At 42.1% G+C, this 22430-nt stretch overlaps 1 protein-coding gene across 7 annotated transcripts in view; it reads right to left on the bottom strand.

Annotated features, from left to right (window-relative positions):
• The window catches only part of KDM5A (lysine demethylase 5A), a 45526-nt gene extending 26823 nt beyond the window's left edge, over positions 1 to 18703 (bottom strand). For 3 of the 7 annotated variants that reach the window (XR_014012081.1, XR_014012082.1, XM_081209768.1), the window contains exons 1-9: positions 17804 to 18702; positions 15009 to 15086; positions 13692 to 13814; positions 10341 to 10511; positions 9758 to 9892; positions 4944 to 5049; positions 3545 to 3633; positions 1900 to 2058; positions 911 to 1030 (exon numbers count right to left, since the gene is read on the bottom strand). Coding sequence is in view for 5 of the 7 variants with exons in the window: in XM_081209768.1 (XP_081065894.1) it covers positions 911 to 1030; positions 1900 to 2058; positions 3545 to 3633; positions 4944 to 5049; positions 9758 to 9892; positions 10341 to 10511; positions 13692 to 13814; positions 15009 to 15086; positions 17804 to 17980 (1158 nt within the window). In the remaining 2 variants the exon portion in view is untranslated. Of the gene's footprint in view, positions 1 to 910; positions 1031 to 1899; positions 2059 to 3544; positions 3634 to 4943; positions 5050 to 9757; positions 9893 to 10340; positions 10512 to 13691; positions 13815 to 15008; positions 15087 to 17803 lie in introns of all 7 variants that reach the window. The other 4 variants (XM_081209769.1, XM_081209771.1, XM_081209770.1 and 1 more) reach the window with 4 other exon arrangements.
• Positions 18704 to 22430: the final 3727 nt, after the last annotated feature.

The raw sequence follows: 22430 nt of genomic DNA, 5'->3' as shown, positions 1-22430 counted from the left end.
GAATTCATAATCCCTTTTACGATCTACCATTTTTCTAGCAACTAAAGCCAATTCACGAAAATGGCAAAGAGTGGCAGGGGATAGAAGAAAGGACATACTGTATTTACGCAAATCCAATGCACCATTGAATCTAACACACACCTCAATTAGCAAAAAAATGAAACCAAAAAAAGTATTTGCTTTGTCAAAGGTGTTTTTCAAGCTTGCAATCAAATCTAATGTGCCATCAAATAATGCGCACCATAACTTTCGCAACGTAATTTGGTCATACAAGAGTGCGTTACATTCGAGTAAATATGGTAGTTTAGTACTACTAAACATGCTTTGCATGTTGGAAGCCCCACATACCTAAAGAAGCCACAGGACTGGGAAAGAATTCTGTCTGGGGACCTGAGGAGAACCACTGACAGTTATAGAAGGTCATCTCTGGCCTAGATGGGTCAGTGGCCTTGTCAGTAAACAACAACCTTGCTATGGAATGTTTATAAAAATACCTGAAAACATTTTTTTCAAAATTGAAGACAAAATCCAACTCCTAATGCTGCCAGAATAAAAGCCCAACTGGATATTAAAGAGCTTGGCACCTGAACTGCATCCATTTTCCTTTCATTTTGAAATGCAAGGTTTTTACCATGGATGTAGAGAAGGAAAAAGGACTCCATTGGGGCTCTCTGGCCTCTAAAGACACATTCCCCCATTTTTGTCCCATGAACCCAATCCCTGAGGTCTCTCTACAGAAGAGGACAGAATTCTAAATTCTAAATTCTGCAACAACAAAAATATAAAAACAAATTTTAAAAAACCTATAAAATAGTTAAATAGCAACGCTGTGTGGGCAAATCTGAACTGCCTATAGGTTTTCCGACTACTAGTGAGAACACTTTGACTGCAATATATATTACATACTTACGTGGACTGGCATGTTGAAGTAATCAGACTTGAAGTTATCTGCCATCTCACCAAAGCTCTGAAGGGTGTACTCTCGAACAGCTTGTTCAAATCCAAAGGCCTCACGTGGTTTGTTACATTCCTAGAAAAGAGAAAAGGTGTTATTTGTCATCACAGAAAGCAGTTTAATCAGAGCATCCTGCAAAAATGGAATGAAGTTCCTTCATTTAACTAAACTAAGAAATTGTTAAGCTTTCATTTTTTTATCTCTCCAGGTAAGTTGACTTAGGCCAATGAGCGCATGCAGCAGTGTTGGTGAACAAGTGGACTTGCTTCCCAAAATACTGAGTATCTGCGCCTTTTGCAGTACACTGCTGTTGGGGAGAGAAAGACAAGGAAGAGAGCACAGCAAGCTGTACACAGCTCATCAGTGAACCTGGAATGTGACAAACATCTGGAGCAGGACCATTTGAAAGCAGGTTCCACTTTTCCATAGTAATCTGTGTCTAACTCAGCTGTACAGGCAAGAACTCTGCTTGTTCAGATGTTTTCTGGACTGAGGGCCTCTCCAAATATCATCAAGTCCCTACACAGAAACGCCTTTCAGATAGGAAGAATCATGAAAGATCACATATGACAGCTGCCCATGTCTCAGCAAGCCACAATTGACTGTAGCTACTACAAACTTCAAAACGGACACATTTTCCTACTGTTAACGAAGAAGCCTTGTCTCCTGGACAAAATTCCTCTACACCTCAGAAGGGGTAAACCTTGGGTAGCTAGATGAAAAAGAAGACAGGATTCCTGAATCTCAAATAGTTGGAATGAGGAGGGAAGGTATTTCAGCAAGTGTAGCTCACATGCCAAGCTACAATTTCCAAAATTTCCTCTTCTATGCAACTAAAATGACACAGAAATCCTATCCTCTTTTCTTACCTGGCCACCTTAGCCGAACTACTAGTGTTTTATGGCCTCAATGTTTAAAATACGCCAAAAACATAAACAAAATACCTCAGCAACGCATTTAGGGCATCTCCAGTCACCTTTGGGCACATCAGGCAAAGGGGGTATCAGGCAAAAAGTGTGGTAGCTGTCGTCACATCCATCACACAGCAACAATTTGTCCTCGTTGTTGCCCCGGCCACAGAACAGACAGACATAAAGGTCAACCTATACAGGAAACAGCATCTTGAGTTTCATGTCTTCTATGCATAAGACAAACCTACCCAAATCCTTCATTACATCTAATGTAGCTGCATGCAGTGGCCTCCGCAAGAAGATTCTAAATAAGCCTCCAGTGGAAAGATGAAAGATGTCAATCATCATCCAAGGAAGCCACAGGCTCTTTACAGGGTTGGAATAGCATTTGCCGGGCACTGGCCAGCATGGGGAATCTCTGGTTGAGGAATTCATCTTTATGCTTATTTTTTGCTGTATTTTCAAACTACAGTTAACAAAAGCAAATTAATGTATGACTTAAAAGGTAAAGGTAAAGGGAGCCGTGACCATTAGGTCCAGTCGTGACCGACTCTGGGGTTGCAGTGCTCATCTCGCTTTACTGGCCGAGGGAGCCGGCGTACAGCTTCCGGGTCATGTGGCCAGCATGACTAAGCCGCTTCTGGCGAACCAGAGCAGCACACAGAAACAGTTTACCTTCCCGCAGGAGCGGTACCTATTTATCTACTTGCACTTTGATGTGCTTTCAAACTGCTAGGTTGGCAGGAGCAGGGACCGAGCAACGGGAGCTCACCCTGTCACGGGGATTCAAACCGCCGACCTTCTGATCGGCAAGTCCTAGGCTCAGTGGTTTAACCCACAGCGCCACCCGTGTCCAACGTATGACTTACCAATAACAAAATTCAGTGGTTAATACTACTATGCACAACCCAATATTATTCCTGGGCTCACTGATTATAGCCAGGCACCTTTTTTGCATTTCCCCCTAAAAACCATCTATTCTCTCATTAAATATAATCCTCAGTTGTGTAGTATGTAAAGTTATGCAAAATTCAGCGATATCATCTCCCTAATACCAATTAACACATGTTACGAGATGTCACATAATTAAGACTCATTAATTGACCCAAATTTCTCACATTCTGCTATTGGAACACTTGGAATGCATCAAGGTTACTCTGAAACCCAAACAAAATCTGGAGGGAGCCTGTTTTTAAACACCCATTGTACACATGCTTCTTCCATGAAATGCATAGACACAATAATGAGGATCTGGCAGCTCTCCAATTAGCACAGATTTTCTCTGTATAGGCAACTGCAAGCAGTCTTGCTTAAAGACAATGCATAAAGCCAGGAAGAGACTGAATAACATTGCATAGTCTCAAAAACTAGTAGAGGTACTATTTGGTAACAAGTATCCAAGATGTTAACTGTGATCAAACAGAGAACGCCTTGAAATTTCAAATTTCTCATCTTGTAGACCTCTCTCATGAGGTTAATGCAAACAGTTCCAAACTGTAGCCTGAAGAAGAATTAGACTTCTGCAACTAAAGACTGGATTAGAAGTTGCTCTCAGCCAAACTACAGCACTACCAGCAACTTTAATAAAATGAAGGTGTTTTGCTTCCTTATCCCTTCAGTCATCATTTCCCCAAGCCATGTAAGAAGCAACTTATCAGATGCTCAAGAGCAAACTTACAAAGTTGACAGAAAGGGCCCCTTTCCGCTGCCTCATCTGCATGCCGAAAGCTTCCGACCTAGTACCTTTCCGCCTTCGAGGTACGTCATCTAGAGAGAGAATGTTGTACTAGTTATATTCTCTGCAAAGATTTCACAGCGTCAGTCTGGTGTCCTGAATGGAGCAGCAAGCGAAGCATGCTTAGCAGTAAACAAATGAGTCATCACTTAACTAGGTTGCAATGGCACTACTAGCCACAGAATGACAACTTGATAGCATCTTAAGAGCCCAAACCTTTTGTGTTTAAGGTGAACAAAATTTATCACGATAGCTGTAAATAATAATAATAATAATAATAATAATAATAATAATAATAATAATAATAATAATAATAATAATAGTATCTTTATTGTCATTGCCCCCTCTCAGAGACAACGAAATTACTTGGCTGCTCCATCCACCCAGGTAGGGCACTCCACACAAAATCAAAACAACTATAAAAACACTAATTAATACAATACAGTATAATACAGCAAGGAAGATTAGATGACTTTCAAAGTCCAGGCTTCCCATTCAGGGCCGAGATCGCTCTGGAGAAGAAGCTGTTCTCCAGAGCAGAACTGGAGCAGAACTTTAAAGCCTGTGAGCAATCTGTACCAAAGGAATAGAAACCAGAAGGACGTTGATATGATTCCTGAGACTTTGTTCACCTCTTCAAGGCCACAAATCCTATCAACTCCATCACACATTCTTCTCTTACCTTCACAACCTTCATTCCAAAGTTCCCAGTTACAACCTATTTAAAACTGGAATGTGCATATCACAAATTTTACCAGATGAACGCATATATATTCCTAACACCTCTTTTTTTAAAAGGGGGGAACACTGCTCAGGCATGCAAATGTGGAAGATCCATCTGGCCTGCATCTTACTAGCTCATAAGCAGCATATCCACAATACGCACATTAGTAGGCTAGAAGGCTCACCTTCATTGAAATCCTTCCCCCCATAAACTTAACTAGGAATCACAGTGACACATGAGATCTTTAAACTATATCATGTTCGATTATTTGCAAGGCACCAAGTTCCCTCAAGGTTTCAGCTAAGTACCACAGTAGTTTATTTCGTGCTGGCTTCTAGTAGTGCCAGTTTTAACAAATATATAAAACTCTGTTGCATCTGGAACTTACCAAAGGTTCTCAATGGAGTGGGCATGCAGCTGCTATACAATTTTTGGAAATGCTCATGTCACCACTTTGTACCAGCAGCTAAATGATGAACCACCAGGCTCAAAACTATGTTGAAGAAGTTAACATACCTGTGATCCTCAGATGAAGGATGATCATAGAAATTTTAAAAAATAAAATAAAATAATAGCCTCACTCTACTTTAATTGCAGTGGCTTAAAGCTGCTGCTTACCTTCTTTTTCTTTTGCTCCCAAAGCCAATCCCATCATCTTTGGTCCTGCTCCAAAGATCTGGAGCTTCTTCAGTTCAGTGTTTCTACTCATCTCGCCTGCCTCTGCCTGAAAACAAGATAACATCAACTCACCATTAGTATTTACACAGAATGTAATTGCTCTCGCAGTAAATGACCAGAGGAGTTATGGGGCTGGAGCAAACTCCTGCTCCACAGACATCAGCCTTTGCACAGTCACTGCCAAGAGCAGATACTTTGGAAGATAGTGTGGCTTTTATCTCTACCAACATCATGTGTAACAAATTTCAGATAATCAATACAATTTACCTTGCTTGGAATGGCACCCAGCTGCAAAATGTCAAAAGCAGGAAGAAAATTAAAATTAGATCATATTTACTATCCCATTTCTATTAACTGACACCATCTGCTAATGCACTTTTTAAACCGTTTTGTAATGAAGAATAAAAACCTATCACATTAGTTATTAAAGGGCAGTTCCAACAATAAGGAACAAGAATAAGAGTTCATTATACATATTGAATCCGCTTTGAGTTTTTTAAAAATCAAGTGATATATAAATTATAGGAAATCTATACTATTAGAATATAGAACTAAGTATATGCCTTTGTTAATGAGATTGAGTCTTGAAGGCCTGGCTGCTCTCCAGTACGTGTCTCGATTTTTGACACATGCAACATTTATCTATAACCATCCTGCATCTTCTGCTACATTTCTAGTGTTTATTAAAACAGTCCAATCTGCTGTTCCTCAGAAATCCAGGAAAGGCTTTATCTTTCAACAGGCTTAAATCATTATTTTTTTCACATTTCCAAATTAAATTTTGTAACACTAAATAGTATCTCTCATGTTCCTGTCAAGTTGTTTAAAATTCAAAAGGGACATGACTCTTAGTGAATGGAGATCACAGCAGTGCCTGAACAACATAAGGCAATAAGTAGAAAGTGAGATGCAGTTTTAAAAAGAGATAGTGAGAGAGAAATTTCATTAGGATTCTTTATTTTACACGATATCTTGCTTAACTTGTAAATGAGCAATTGCTAATTGCAATTGAAATGTCTTCAACAATACTGACTGTCTACCTCAAAGTTAGCCTTTAACAAAGCACTGTATGTTCCTTTTAACTGTGATCAGGTGATGGAGAGCATTAAATTGCACTTCCTATACCTTCCCTTCTTACTCAACCACTGTTCAGGGATATGCTGGCACCAACATTTATTGCAATTAAAGCTAAGCAGATTCCATACTTTAAGGTTTCTTAAATCAGGATTTCTGACTTAAGAAGTGGAACCCTTAACCCAAATTTTGGAAATGAACCCTGGTTAATGGGGGATTGTCTTTAATGCTACACCTTCATACCTCTTAACCATAGTTAAGCAGAAGCGATGATGGAGTGTGCATGGCCCTGAAAGCTTGTTCTTGGTCACATTTAAGAATGCCTTTGTTGTGCTATGCTAGCACTAAAATTGTGTTTTAGAGAGGTGAATCACAAATGACCTTGTTGGGAGCAAGCATCTCATTTGGAACATGCACAATTGTAGCATCTGCCCCAACGTGGAGAGATTTTGTAGAAACCCTGTAAGGTTTCTGAAAATGGGGTTTTGTTTTCTGAACAATTGTATGCTAAGCTGTGCACTGAAAATGCTGTACCAAGATTCCAATATAAGTACAGAATAAACTGCTTTGAGTATTTCATAGGGTTTCCAAAACTGGTAAGAATGGTCCTGCCAATCTAAAGAACCAAAACAGGCCTATTCCATCCGCATCCAGATATATTTTATCCACATTTCAGGAGAAATATGCTTTGCTACAAACCACACTGTATTAAGAGCAGGGAAGTTGAAAAAGAAGATCAAGAATACTTTTAATGTTGGTCCTGAGGGAAGCATTTAAGCAGAGTCCGGGGAAAGCCACTCTACTCCACAAAAGTACACTACTGGGAATGGTCTAGCTAATTTACATATCCAATTCCAAAAAAACAGCAGCAAAACAAGATGAACCATGAGAATTGCTTTGGAAGACTCAAAAATAAATATATTTAAACCTTCTTAGAGAGGTGAAGAGAAAAAGAAACCAAATGTGATTATCCACACTCAGTTAACAACACCAACAGTAGCAGTAGTAGTATTACTCAAGCATTTAAAGTACTTTATTCCATGTTTTGATTGAAGAAAACACATAGGGGATCCAGACTTTGTTGTGCTTAGAGGAAACTCACCAAAGTCAATGGGACTTAAATTAGTAATAACTCTCAAGTCCCAAGGGGTCTCAATGGGTCTATTCTGAACACAACTAAGATTGGATTCAACCTAGGATTTGTTGCATAGTCAGATACCATCCAATGACCAAATCATACTCTGAGCAGACACACTGAAAAAAATCAACCAACATGAACCAAGTTCAGCGATTTCACTGGGTCTACTCTGACTTGTATTGTATCCAAGTTAGAGCCAAATTAGTCATACCATTAATTTCAATGAGTCTACGTGGAGTATGACAAATGCTAGATATACTGTAGCCCTTTATTTTTCACTTCATACTGAGGGTTTTTCACGCTCATGGTTGAAATTATACATACAGCAATGCAATTCAGTTATTCTATCAAAACACTTAATTCTGGTGGCTTATAAACCAAAATCAATTTTAAAGGGATGTCTTAATAAGATATTTCTGTTTTGACTGTCCAGACTCCTCCCCATCTTCATTTTTATTTTTTAGAATTTCACACTAGACTACACTTGAAGTCTTCAAGATATAACTAATATTACTTCATTTGAACTTTAAGAGATTTGTATACTAGATATCTATGCAAAAACCATGATTACAAAACTACTAAGGACTAGATAGAAAACGTACTTTGAATGTATGTGCCTTCTGCATACAGTATATATTTTTTTAATTACTGTTTCGGTAACCCTAACAAGCTCCACAAGGCCTCCCCTATTTGGCCTCTGAGGCCATTCTGGCCTCAACATCCACAGATAAATATGTAGTTGATTGTCAAGACTTGCAAAGCACAGGCAAAAATGTGTCACCTAATGTCCTTATGATGCCAGGTAACTGGCAGGTCAGCAGTCCCACTAACCAGTCAAATTTGGCCTGTGGGAATGGAGCAAAGAAGATAACGATGGCCTACTGGCTTCATCCAGTTCTTCCACCCCTGTATTAACTTGATACTCTTAGGACACTTGATATTTGTGGAATATTTCTGCTGCGCTAGCACAACCCTCCCTATTCCCATACCTGCACCAGAGCAAGTAGAAAAGTGCAAGCAAAAACCAGACATACCAAATATACCTGGGAACCCTGCAGAGCCAAGCTACCATGTACCAAGTGCAGGCATAGAGAGAAAACCCATCAAATTATTCCAAGTTCAGTCAAGAAACCATCTCCTCAATTGTTATTTCAGCATCATTTAGCCTAAAAAATTAAACTATAATTGTCACTTCATACTTACTTGCAAATGTTAGAGGATTAACCAAAAAGCTAACTTTCCTTTAAAGCCAACTGACAAACCAGCTACTAGAATGTTTTGTTTAATGAAGTACAGAACGTGTCTCTCCTTCCTGTTCATTCTCCTTTTGCATAATCATTTATATCCTCCTCAAATGTATCTGCAACTTAGTGTTTTTATGTTTTAAACTGAGCTATGGCCACCTCCCCAGTGAGCAATCACTCTTATGAGAGTTTTTGGTACCAGCCAAATGCTAATGCATATGGCTGGTGACTTATAATTGTAGCAGTTGTTTTTTTAGGTGTTAAATGATGTAATGAAAATTTTAATTGTGCTTTGTTTTATATGCTGTGTTTTAACTTATTACATTCCCCACTTTAGGATTGCTGCTTCAGTGAAGAACAGGTAATAAAAATTTTAATTAATTAATCAAAACATGAAGAATACTTACTTTAAACATACACAGAGTTTAACAATTAAAGAAAAAGGCTGTCAATGCTAGTTACAATTTTTCATATATTTATTTCACTCTGTTAAAAAAGAATTGGGCTTTAAAAGTAGCTTGTGTCATCACATGTTCTGGAAAAAAATACTCTTAAAATACTCATGAAATAAAGTGGTTATATTAACTGAAATACTGAGAAATTTGAACGGAAGAAGTAGACATTGCTTAGAAAGCCTTTACTGCTACTAGCAATTTCTTCCCTTCAGTGTTAGGACTATTCTGAAGACTTCTGGCCACCACAACACACAAAAAGAAGGTTGTCTACAAATTAACTGAACCCAAGTTCGTACATAACTACTAGTTCTGCTGGTGTTAGTGTGCATCAGCCAATCTCCTCATACATACCAATAGTAAGCATTTATACAGGACTTTAAGTTTTCAAGAATACTCAAAACAAGCTTTTCATTCATTCTTATAAACAATCCTTTAAGGTAGACCAGTTTATCACCTTTGTATTACAGCAAGTGGGGAGCTGAGGTTAAGAGATAATGGTTTGCTTAAGGCCACACGGCGAGGCCACAGTCCAAATGAAACCCAAGGAACTCCTCAGCTTAGCCACCAGCTCAAACTGATATAAAATTCAGAAGCTGGAATGAACACACGTCTTTTTCCTCTTAACATAGTCAGCTTACTCAGTGAGAGAAACGTTAGCGAGGCCAGCACAACGTGAGTGTTTTTATCTAGCACGCTCACTTTTGATCTTTAAAAGGATGGCTTTCTCATGAGAAGTTTTGAGTGAGCCCCCACGGCCTGACAAAGGCTGTTGCATTTCCAATGCATCTGCACTGGTGCAAAGACTAAAGCACTCTGTCTACTATGGCCAAGTGATCTGGGTACCTGGGACTTGACACGTCTGGTTCTCTTCAGCACAACGTTCACTCTTGTACCCTGCTTAGGGGGAGACTGGGCACCAATGCCGAGGTCCTCAACCTCCACTTTTTCCTTAAGGTCCAAGTTTTGCTTTTGGATGCCCTAAAGAATCAGAGCACAGAAGGACACCAGGTTGGTTGGATCTGGGATGGCAGACTCTGGTTTTCAAGATGAGTAGCACTACTGGGAGAAAGGGCCACCAACAATGACACACTGCATTACAAATGTCATCTGGACAGAGTCACCCACGAAAACTGAATAAAACCGATTTCTCAAGTGCTGCTGCCTAGCCAAGGAAAGATTCCTTCCCATGTTTGATTCTTTTCCAACAAAGTCCTCATCCTATCAAGGTTGACCTCAAGCATAAACAAAGAAGTAGATACCATCGCAAAACCAGATCACAGTATAATATATCCCTCTTGATCGTGATATAAGCAACTTGTTTCCATGAGGCAAATGTACAAGAGCACAAAACGTTGTGTTAGTATACAGTAGACAAGCAACATACTGTATCTCATATTACTCTCCTGCAAACAAAGCCATCTCTCACCATAAGGCTGACACCAGACTGGAAAAGCTCATATGGATATAAGATCCGTTCATAGTGTGACTTCAGCAGTGAGCCAGTTGCCTTTCCTGGTAAGTAACCAAGACGACTTGCAACTTTAGACCATTTCTTTTCTTTAGTTACCACTTCAAAGCCTCCTTTGCTGGCAACAATCTGAAATAAAAGTGAAACAGATTTATTTATTTTTTTTAGAAAGCTACATACAAGTTTCTTAAAGCATACTGATCACAGTCCAAATATAAAACTTCACCAGATCCTCTACTTAATAACAAGGGGATAGTTGTTCTGCAGAATCAAATTCATTTCTCGCTCCAAAAGCTTAATGCATAAAGACAATTTGGATGCCTGAAACCAGACAAGAAGCAGTTCCCAAAGGTGTTTGAAATAGCAGATTCTCACTAACAGCCAGAAACAACCAGAAACAGTTTGCTAAACTTGACTTTCCGTCTTATGAAAAGCATTAATTTAACCTGCGGTTCAGTCCAGTTCAGAAGTCAGAAGAGCTGGAGATCAAGAATAGTGGCTATGCAGACACTCCCAGGAAAGAGTCTTAAGGCAACAGATTATTGCATGAGGTAAAACAGTCTTCTTTCAAGCTGAAGGCGGCAGCCACAGCTATATTCAATTCTTAACTGATTCTTATCAATTTAGACCCTCAATGGCTTGATTAAACCAGTGTTTATTTGCCTTGAAGAAGATGCCATGAGAGTAATACGGTCAGCATCAGGCCCAGAGAGCCTTCCTCCAACACCACATTTCCTCCTCCCCTTAAACTGTCAAGTAAATTTGAACAGAATTACAAGCCAATTGTAAAATTCCCTTCCCTGGATATGTACAGCTTTCCACTTGTTCAAGTTCACATATAACAAGCCAGTGAGTTGTGAAATACTACTCATCTCACTCAAAAGGGCCCATAGCTGTGCATACCGCAAATCTGTGTTCTTCCTTCTTGGCATTCAGGGAGGTGACAAGGCACTTTTGAGAAGGCATTCAGCTGACAAATGAACTGCCATGAGACCAAAAGTGCTATTGCACAGTTGGAACTCTCTGCACTACTACTATTATTACTAAACATTATCTAAGCATTTCACAATTATTAAAATACAAACCAGTCTCTGTTCACAGACTCACAATCCAATAGTTAGAATACAGAAGGGAAAAAAGTAGGAGAGGGGAAAGGAAAGCAGTTCCAACAAGTCCTTCACTAATTGATGAAAGGATTCAGGTTGGTCTGCCCCCTTACCATGATGTCCTAAGAGGGAGGGATGCAGCCTCCCAGTGGCCCTTCATCCCCAGCTATGGCAGAAATCAGGCTGTTTACATTAGTTTGCATTATACAGTGGTGCCTCGCAAGACGAAATTAATCCGTTCCGCAAGTTTTTTCTTCTTGCGAGTTTTTCGTCTTGCGATGCACGGTTTCCCATAGGAATGCATTGAAAATCAATTAATGCGTTCCTAGGGAAACCGACTTCAGACCAGGTCCGGGGACAGTCTGTCCCCCGACCTCTTCTGAAGGCTGGGGGGGGGGGGACAAGGGCTTTTCTTCCCACCCCCAGCATTTTAAAAAACCCCGGGACAGCGGAGGGCTTCTCCGCTGTCCGGGGCGATCTTAAAATGCTGGCGGGCGGCATTTTAAAATCGCCCCGGGACAGCGGAGGACTTCTCCGCTGTCGGGGCGATTTAAAAGCCCCTGGGAAGGCAGGCAGGGGGGACAAAGACTTTTGCCCCCCGCCAGCCTTCAGAAGAGGTCCTGGACCTCTTCTGAAGGCTGGCGGGGGCGAAAGTCTTTGCTCCCCCCGCCTGCCTTCAAAAGCTGTCCGGCCCAGGCTTCCCGGACCTTTCCGCCAGCAGCGGCAGCGCTGCCGCTGCTGGCGGAGACTTGCCGGCATGCCGAAGCCTGCGCGCAGCGCGCCCAGGCTTCGCGGATCTCTCCGCCAGCAGCGGCAGCGCTGCCGCTGCTGGCGGAGACTTGCCGGCATGCCGAAGCCTGCGCGCAGCGCGCCCAGGCTTCGCGGATCTCTCCGCCAGCAGCGGCAGCGCTGCCGCTGCTGGCGGAGACTTGCCGGCATGCAGAAGCCTGCGCGCGTTGACATCAGCGCGCCCAGGCTTCGCGGGCCTCTCCGCCAGCAGCGGCAGCGCTGCCGCTGCTGGCAGAGACTTGCCGGCATGCCGAAGCCTGCGCGCAGCGCGCCCAGGCTTCGCGGACCTCTCCGCCAGCAGCGGCAGCGCTGCCGCTGCTGGCAGAGACTTGCCGGCATGCCGAAGCCTGCGTGCGTTGACATCAGCGTGCCCAGGCTTCGCGGACCTCTCCGCCAGCAGCGGCAGCGCTGCCGCTGCTGGCAGAGACTTGCCGGCATGCCGAAGCCTGCGCGCAGCGCGCCCAGGCTTCGCGGATCTCTCCTGCCTTCAAAAGCCGTCCGGGATAGCAGGAAGCGCTTCCCTGCTATCCCGGACTGCTTTTAAAATGCTGGCGCTGGGGAGCAAAGCCTTTCGGCCCCCGCCAGCCTTCCTGAACCTCTTCTGAAGGCCGGTGGGGGGGGAAAGGCTTTGCTCCCCACCGCTAGCATTTAAAAGAGGTCCCCGGAGATTTCCCTATGGGCTTTCGTCTTGCGAAGCAAGCCCATAGGGAAATTCGTTTTGCGAAGCGCCTCCAAAACGGAAAACCCTTTCGTCTAGCGGGTTTTCCGTCTTGCGAGGCGTTCGTCTTGCGGGGTACCACTGTACCAAGGTTGCAGGCTTTAAATAAGTTGTATGCTACATGCAGCTTTGGAAAGGCAGGTTTAAAACATTTTATAAAAATAAACATTTAGTACTACAAGAGTTTAGCATGCTTTACAGGCACTTTTAAAACCAGCAACAATATTATTTAGCATTATTGTATTAATGATAGTTTTAAAATGTACTACTAGCTACCAATTAAATCACAATTCACAGCTTTCTGCCATGATGCAATGCATATGCTATGAACTGGTATGGAAACACTAAGAAGCTGTGCAGTATGAACCCTACGTGCCTGGAAGTTACTTTCTAGTAGAGTAACCATATTAGTCTCCTGCAGCAAGACCCAACAAAGAGTCTTAAGACACTTTCAAATAGTAAGAGTAATTTGCCTTGCTGATATAGAAAGCTACTGCACCCAAAACTCCTTATTGCTTATGTACTCCGATAAAAATCCATGGACTTAATATGGAGGGAGGGGGAGTTATCAATGAACACACCATATTATTCAAGCCATAAGCTAGAATATTTTATGATTCTCTATTACAGCAGGGAAAACGTGATTTTATGAGAAACCACTAACACCCTACCAAATGATTGTAGATTCACACTCACCTTGCTCAGTGAATAAAGATCCAGTATTTTTCTCTCCACGACTGGGATTTTTAATGTAGATCCTTGAAGTTCCCAAAATTTTGCCAGCTGATCTAAGAAGTCCAGCTTCACTCTAGTCATTGCCTATTAACAAACCAAGGCAACAGATGGACGTCATACAAGTTAGGTATGAGAGAAGCACAACACCCAAGGAAAATAATGGCAGCATGCTCACAGACAGCTCCTCTATTTTGAAAGTCTTCAAAACTTAGACCAGAATATGTCCTTTCAGAACCAAGGCCATTTCAACAAATGACAAATCCGAATATAAGCTTTCTACATTTCTACAACTCTGGTAGAGACTTCTCCTTTAGCACTGGCAGATATTTCTTGCACAGCAGAAGTCAAGAAAAAATATTATGAAAGAGGAGAAGAAACAGATGAATCCAAGTACAATAAAAAATACTACTTTAATGCAGATGCCTTGTGTTTCCTCTTTTCAGAATTTTTAAAAGTCTCTTGCAAGTTGCATGTATATCATTTAAGCATTTTCAAATCAAAATGCTATGCAGTAAGAAATAAAGGTATGGATGTAAATTGAAGTTTAAAATATCAGAGTAATATCCTCATGGAAGAGTTTCATTCACTATCTGAAAGCCGAAGAGAGTCTATGTCTCACTAGACTATTATGCTGGTATTAAGTCTAATACCAGCTCTAACCTATTTACTTGAAAACAAGTTCTACTAGAATCATTGAAACAAATCCTATTCAGGCATTCAAGCAAACCTGCAAACTTTGCAAGGGGCATGGGGATGTGCAATGTCCCCTATATACAATGACTGTCTGCTCCACCCCAATCTTCCTGCAGTTGTCTAAATGTGTCTAGAATCCTCCTGACAATCAAACTTCCCTATCATGAATAAGGTTCTAAATGTATTCAGCCAAACATGCTTACAATCGCCCTTCAAACCTACTGGAAAGATCAAAAGATTGGCTGGAGGGGGCAGGGGGAGTAGGGAGGGACAGCGTGTGTATAGATGTTAAGCAGTGAATGTACTCCCTACACAGTTTGTGCCCTCATGCATTCTTCTGAGCACCTGAATATGGTTATAGTTTCAGGGGATGTGTTTTAAACTGGTGTTGTAAGACATTTCCAGTAGGGTGTAAACAGCTCCTGCAATGATGCACAGTAATAAAATGAAACATTGCTCATAGACACTTGAAGTTAAATTAATCGAATCAAGACAATAACTTTGTACCTTATAAAAAAACCCAAACAAACAGGTCTAATGCTTTATGTAGGGGTACAGATTTATGCCAAAGGTTGGGAATCTCACCTCTAGTTCATTCAAACGCTGAACTCGTGGCGTGAAACGAAAACTTTGTACATCACATGCAAAAGGAGGCTGCCAGTCCTAAAAAGAAAGGAGGGAATTTAGTTTAAGATATAAGCCTTCAATAAATATCCAACACATCCCCATAGCTATTTCCCCAATATTTTATAAATACTGGATTTTTATTCTTACATGCAAGTTAAATCAATGCACACCTGAGAATATCTTCAGACGAATTAGAAAGTAAAAAGGCTTTTAAGAACAAGGTTAATTTATTTTAGAGCTGACAGAAAACAGTCAGAATGTTGGCATATTTGAGAATGTATCTGGCTTTAAAAGGCCCTAATTCTTCCAATGTCTATAGTCATGTGGGTCACTAATGTATACAAGCAGAAGCAGAATCTGCAATCCAATAAAACCTTCACTCCTGCAAGGAGATGTTGGCATAAGAGGAACACACAACTGAGGACAATATGCAAGGTAAACCCAAGGATTGACCATGTTGTAAACATGCTTAGACTCTGACTTCAGCAAATGCACTTCAATTTCTTGTCAGTACAGCAGTATGGCCTCACAAGTAACAAGTCCATAGAACACTTTATTTGCCTGTCTGCCTGCATCTCTCTCTGCCAATTATTGCACAGTATGGCATGAGTCAACAAGAGAAAAACCACTTGCCATAAGCAATCAAATTACTACAAACTTTTTTGTAGAAAAAAAGGAAGATAAAATCACTTGCAATGCAATATTTCAAAAACATTTAGAATAGCATACTGCTTAAAGCTTCTAATAATATCAAGCAAGCAAGTTATTCATTGCTGAATGAAGATTTAAATTATCTGCCAACGTAACCAGTTCACTATGCAGGTGCTGAGGCTGCTAGTAAGAATCAGAAGACATTTAAGCTCAACAGAATTTTGAGTTTTCATCTTAGGACCACAGCAGATACTACAAACAATCCAACGTATTTGATGTGGTCCTAAAATAGGCATCTACTTATAGAGCAACATGCCACAAGGCCAAGTAGATGGATTCAAGAATAAAACAGAGGCAATAAAAAAACAAAGGCTACAAAACTTAATGGCACCTATTTTTCAGTATTTTAGTGAATGATAAGACTTGTTCCTGAAGTGCTTTTTAATCCTTATGTATTGCTACTACACTGTTTCAAAATTAAATGTTATGCTACTTTGCACTTGAGATTATACTCTAATTTGCAAGTCAAGAGCATTGCAAATGAATGCACAATGTGCTCTTTTTAACAGTATGCAGTAGTAATCATCCATAATTGTCCTGAATAAAACCATGTTTTTTAAACACAATATAGTAATAGAACTGAAGCTTTTATTATCACTCATCCCCAGTTAGGACTAAATGGGGTGCAACATTACTTCAGAATTCATTTCATTCAGTAACAACTCCCCAAAATATATTTAAAAATTAGTTAAAAGCTTATTGCCAGATCACTGATACTCCAAAACCATCGCTCACTCCACTTTAGAAACCCCTCACTATTGTGAAATTAAAAAGAGAAACCCAAATACCCAACTCTTTTAGTGACAGACAGGGTGTTGACATCTTATTACGGCAACACTCCTTTTCCAGCACCTACCAAACTCAATGTGCAAAAGCAATGCCAGAAAAAAAGCAATTCTAATCATTGCTATTGCTTTTCCCTTTCTACAAGTTATTTGGGGCAGGGAGCTTAAAAACTGAGAATGAAAACTCCAGCACTTTAAACACCTCTTGAGATTAAAGGGAATGTGATGAGTAAAACCGTCTTTCATACTATGCCATGGAATATAACTGAAATATTGTACATTGAAAATGCAGTAACAAAGATGGAAGACAGGATCTAGATTGACCTTGGATGGTGAAGGGGAATTAGCAACATTCAAAGCAGGATGCAGCAACTGGATCCCATTTCCCAAAGCCAGAAAAGGACTGTTCAAGGGGAGAACTAGGAACTTTTTTATGTAAAAAAATAATAATCACCCCTCATATGTTAAATTGATATTTTAGATTATTGAAGAAATGTACTAGAGAAAAAAGGAGTGTAGGATAGAGGACTTTGTTAAATTGGTATAGTGTTTTCTGCTACTACCAAGTTGCCTCCAGATAGACAAGCAAAAAGACAATTTTACTAGATCAAGTTACACAGGAACTGCACACAAATTTTTGATAGGGAATTTTATACACCTCAAAAGGCTTAGGGGCCCTTCACCCTAAAACTAACAGAAGTTAAGTCTTTGTGGCCTAGATCACTTGCTCTATGCAAAACGTAAACATGATAACCCTCCCCCAAAGTGAAAGTAAGTATTCTTATTGTATTGATCATAGCTACTGTATCTTATATTGCTACAACACTGAATGGACCCTTAATCTTCTTCCTGTTTTCCTCCTTTTTTCCTTGTATGCACCTACCCAGCTTTTGCTTTTTTGAAACATCGTTACGGAATTACAGTCAAAATTAAAAACAGGTCAGTATAACAAACAAAAATCAAGGAATCCAAAGGAGAAGTTGCCCCATCGTTAAGGAAGCGCCATCCCTTGGGCACCTTTCACGGGCGAAGAAGCATCACAGACCGTGGCAGCTGGTGATGCGACCGGGCACGGGAGGAGATGAAAAGCCAGGGGAGGGGCTGAAGGGGGAAAAGGGGTCGGGGAGCGACTTCACGGGAAAGCCGAAATCCTGCTCCGAAGACCCAACGTGCCCCCCCCCGCCCTCGGACCCCTTTCCCGGCCCTGAAGGGTGGACCCCACTTCCCCATCCCTCCTCCTCCTCCTTCCCCGGGTACCTTGGGAGGCCTGATCTTGCAGATGCCCGTTTTCTCGGCCAAGGGCCGGATGCGGCCGATGAAGCCGAGGGGGTCGCTGAACTCCTCCCAGCTGGGCTCGAAGACGGGGCATTCGGGCGGAGGCACGAACTCTGCCACGTAGTGAGACCCGCCAGGGCCGTCGTCGTCCCCCGACATGGCGGCGGCGGAGCCGTCGACGGTGATGATGCCGCCGCCTCAGGGCCGGGGAGGGAAGGGGCTTAGCTGCGGCGGCAGAGGAGGAGGAGGCAGGCGGGGAAGGAGTGAGAGAGAGAGGGCGAAGGGGGGAAAGGCGAAGGGGAGGCAAAGAAGCTCAAAGAGGGGCCGGGGGGCGGAGGGACATCCCGGTGTCCATCGAGGGGGGGGCGCTGCTGCCCGCGAGCACTGAGGCCCTCAGAAACAGGCGCCGGAGTCTCGCGGAGCCCACGGCTGACGAGGCCTCCCGTTTGTTTTTGTTTCCCCCTTCGGGGGTTTGTTGTTTTTTCTTCTTCTTTCCTTTTCCTCCCCTTCTTGAGGCTCGCCGGAAGTGACGCGTCTGTTAAAAACCCTTTCTTGCGGAAGCGAGCCGTAAGCATATCCCTCCGAGAAGTAGTTTACGTTCAAAATAATTAGTCCCGGCCGTCTCTACCTCGGGGCTTAAGCCGCTCCTCTCTTCGCGCGAAGCTGGGGAGAAGGCACCGGCTCGTGTTCGCGAGTCGCCTGCTTTTGCTCCTGCAACGGGTCTAAACAGTGGGAGCAAGTTAGGCCGAGGCCCTTTTTTCGGTTCGCGGAGGAATGTGCAGTGCGTTTTGTGTGATGGGACCCGCTTCGGCAAGAGAACTTCCGGTGCCGACTGTCCATGTACCCCATTCTCTCCGTGTGCGAACAGACTCTGCCCCGCCCCCCTCCGTGGAATCGTTGCAGAGCCCCGCCCGCCTCTACGAGCCTTAATGCGCTCCTTTCTCTCACCTCCCCCACCCCGCGTCCACTGGCGGAAGCCGCCTCAGCTGCAGCGTCTCTCTTGACGTTTCGCTCCCCCACCCCGCGTGCGAAACGGCCCACCTGGACTCCACCCACTTACAGTTCCCAAAGCAGCTGTCACTCTCAACATCTACCTTTCCTTCCCCGCCCTAACGGACGCCGCCGCCCGTTCTCGGTCGCCAGAGCAACCGTCCCTCCCCCCGAAGCGCCGCAGTTCCCTGACCCCCTCGGAGTCCCTCAGAGAACAATCCCTCGGGGGGACTGGCTGAGGCGGTTTTAGCCATAGTGATTAATTAAAACGACTTTCCAAGTAAATAAACTTGCCAGCTAACCAGAAAAAAAGAAAACAAAAACCACGAGTTCGGTGTTTTAAAATCGTTTACCTGCCACTTTTCCTCCTGCTGGCTGCAGTTTGAAATATTTTTTTTAAAACCTAGCCCTGCCTCTCGCTGCCTTGCACCAGCTGATAAAATATATTTTTATTCCAGTAGGCAACAATTTTAAAAATTGCTTTTCTTTTTTAAAAAACCTGCAAAGGTCATTTTTAAAATCATTGTTGCTTTTAAATGTATTTTTAACGTGTGTTTTTTAGCAGCATTACTCCGATTTTAAATTCTTGCAAGCCACTCTGAGGGATGTGTAATCACTAGAAGAGCAGGATAGATACAAATTAAAACAGGTTTCCCTGCCTGCAGACATTTTAATCCTTGCAGCAATCTTTGCGAGGGAAGGATAGGCTAGGTGGAGAAACAGCAGCCTACTTTGCAGGGCGTGAGGTTGCAGCACCCATGTTTGCTCAGAGAGATTCTGAGTATAGAGATTTTAATCTGGATGCTGTACATCCACTGGCTCTCTACACCTCATGCCTTTCTCTCCAAAAAAGATTGCTGGGAAGGTGCTGAGAATTGTAGCTCACTGAGTGGTAAACTACAGTTCCCAGGATTCTTATAGGGGTGTGTGTTTTGACCGCCATACTGCTCCAACTCTTTTTATGTCATGTTGGTGTGCAGAACTTCAGCCAATGACTTTTTCATAACATACATAACTGTGTTATCCTCTTAAGGTCTTCTATTAATGGAACAATATCAGAGACTGGTTAAAAAAATAACAACAAACCCATAGGGGAAAAATGGAGGTACAATCTGTAGAGAATTGGGGCTCACCCCTCCCAAACAAAGGGGAAAATTGGGTTGTTTGAAATTTAGACTCCATAATACAATACCATCCCTCAGCATCATCCCACAGCTTTTAGCTTAATTAATTATAATTATAATCAGATTTTTTAAATATCTGTTTTTGACTTTGTTACAATGATAATGTTTTGGTTTGGTTTTGTGTGGGGTTGTTTTGTTTTTTGTTTACCTCTAAGAGCTTCTATTTACAATCAAGTGGTACATCCTTGCTTCTGGTCACTCACTGCCTTCCGAAACCTGGAAGCTAGAAGTGTTGAATAATAGGTAGATAACCTTTCAGGTTATTTCATATGGAATAAACTATGTACCCCTAGTTTTGTCATTAATCACCAACATCAACAAACTGTTGTAAACATGAATAAAAGAAGAGAAAACAAACCACCTATATGCGTATGATTGTTCAGTCTCTTCTATTGTGTGGACAAAAGGGTTACTAATCTGCTTTTTCCAGGCAGCTCCACAACAAAAGTGGAGCAGAAGGGGGCGGGGACTGCTGTGATTCTGCTTTTGTCAAGGTCCTGAGCAAGAATTCGGAAGCGTATTTTCCATTCAATTTCATTATTTTATTTTAAGGATTTATAAAACGTCCTTCAAATATGTTTCTGGGGGACTTTCAAAAAACATAATAGCATCACAATAGAAATAACAGCAATTCATAAAGCAACAATTAGGACAACTAAACAAACACAGTATAAACCAATTGGGAAAATCCTGAGAAAATAAAAAGGTTGTTGTGTAATATAATATGGAAAGGTTGCCCTGTCTCACATTTATTCATTTTCATTTAATCTAAATTAATAACAAATGAATACCACCCCCTGATTCTATGCTGGCAGTTGCTAATAATGTTTAGGATTGCGTTCTGCCTTGATTATGTACTGCAATAAATTCACAATTATACCATTATGTAACCCCAGTGTTTACAGGAAGTTGGTTTGATGTGCTATGACAAACTCTTGTCCATGATCCACCTCACTGACTATTTGCCAGGTGGCAGGTGCTTGATGAGCCCCCTGTTTACTTTTTACAGTCCCAGAAGGGCAAGAAAACCAGGAAAGCAAGCCCTTCATGCGTCGTTATACATAGCTGAGCTTGATTTGGTTCATGTTTAGGCCGCAGCAAACTAATGTGTTCATTGCTTTTTAAAATATACAAACTTAACTTCATTCATGCCCATTCTTCAGCAATTCCCTTTCAACAGCTATTTAACACCCATAAATCCTGCAGCTGATGGTTTCCCCAACATGTAGATTCGGTGCTAGGAAAAGCTTAGATTCTGCCCTGCGTCCCATAAATTAATGCCACTGACTTATTGGATCAGTAATTGATTTCCAACACTATTCAGGACTATTCTGGGCACTTACAAACAGAACGTGAATATTACAGCCTTTCCCTTGTTTGTGTGCAGCATCTGGTATTAAAGAGATATATTGCTTCTGAACATGGAGGTTTGATTATTTGTTAAATGTATATCATATCTTTCTTCCATGGACCCCAAGGCAATATTTATAAAGCTTCCAGGCAGTCTCCTATCTGGGCACTGACCAATATCCATTTCTGCTTAGAAATGGATCATGAATTTGTCTAATGCTATCTGCTGAACACCTGCTGACTTCCTGCTTGCCGCACAGCTTTGTGACTATACAACTAAACTAGTTCAAGGTTCTTGTCTTAATTTACAAAGCCCTTACCCCCTTGCACCCAGGATATAAACACCACCTTTATATCCAGCCCAATTACTAAGATTGTTGGGGGGAGTCTCTGTTGGTTGTCCCCCATGACTCAGCTGCATAGCTCATCATAACTACTAAAGGTGGTATACAAATGTCTGAAATAAATAATGAATTGTTCACCTAAGAATACAGTGGTACCTCGGGTTACAGACGCTTCAGGTTACAGACGCTTCAGCTTACAGACTCCGCTAACCCAGAAATAGTACCTCGGGTTAAGAACTTTGCTTCAGGATGAGAACAGAAATTGTGTGGCGGTGACACAGCAGCAGTGGGAGGCCCCATTAGCTAAAGTGGTACTAGGTTAAGAACAGTTTCAGGTTAAGAATGGACCTGCAGAACAAATTAAATACTTAACCCCAGGCACCACTGTATTTTCAGAATGCAACCGGTTTGGTACCTGACAACGTTGTCATGGGCTATTTGGATACAGAGGAATGGTGGGAGGAAGCAGCTGGGGAACCACCAAGGGAAGAAGGCTCAGAGCCCAGGAAGTGGGGATGGGACAACGATGAGTGGTCAGAGGGAGGAGGAAGTGTCAGAAGCTGAAGAGGTAGCAGGGCTTAGTGAGCAGACAGTATTTATGGCAGAGAGAAGTCCAGAAGCAGACGCTAAAGCAGGTGAGTGGGATGAGGGAGGCCAAGAGGCAGAGATGAATCAGGCTGGTGAAGGTGCACAGGTTTCTCCCCTAGCTCCAGCCTGGTTTCCCAGAGCCAAGAGAGGCAT

Source organism: Podarcis bocagei (assembly GCF_964188305.1).
Source record: "Podarcis bocagei genome assembly, chromosome: 10".
In the NCBI taxonomy this organism is placed as follows: domain Eukaryota; kingdom Metazoa; phylum Chordata; class Lepidosauria; order Squamata; family Lacertidae; genus Podarcis; species Podarcis bocagei.
Note: the sequence above shows the minus strand (reverse complement) of the source record. Positions and strands in the feature narration are given on the sequence as shown.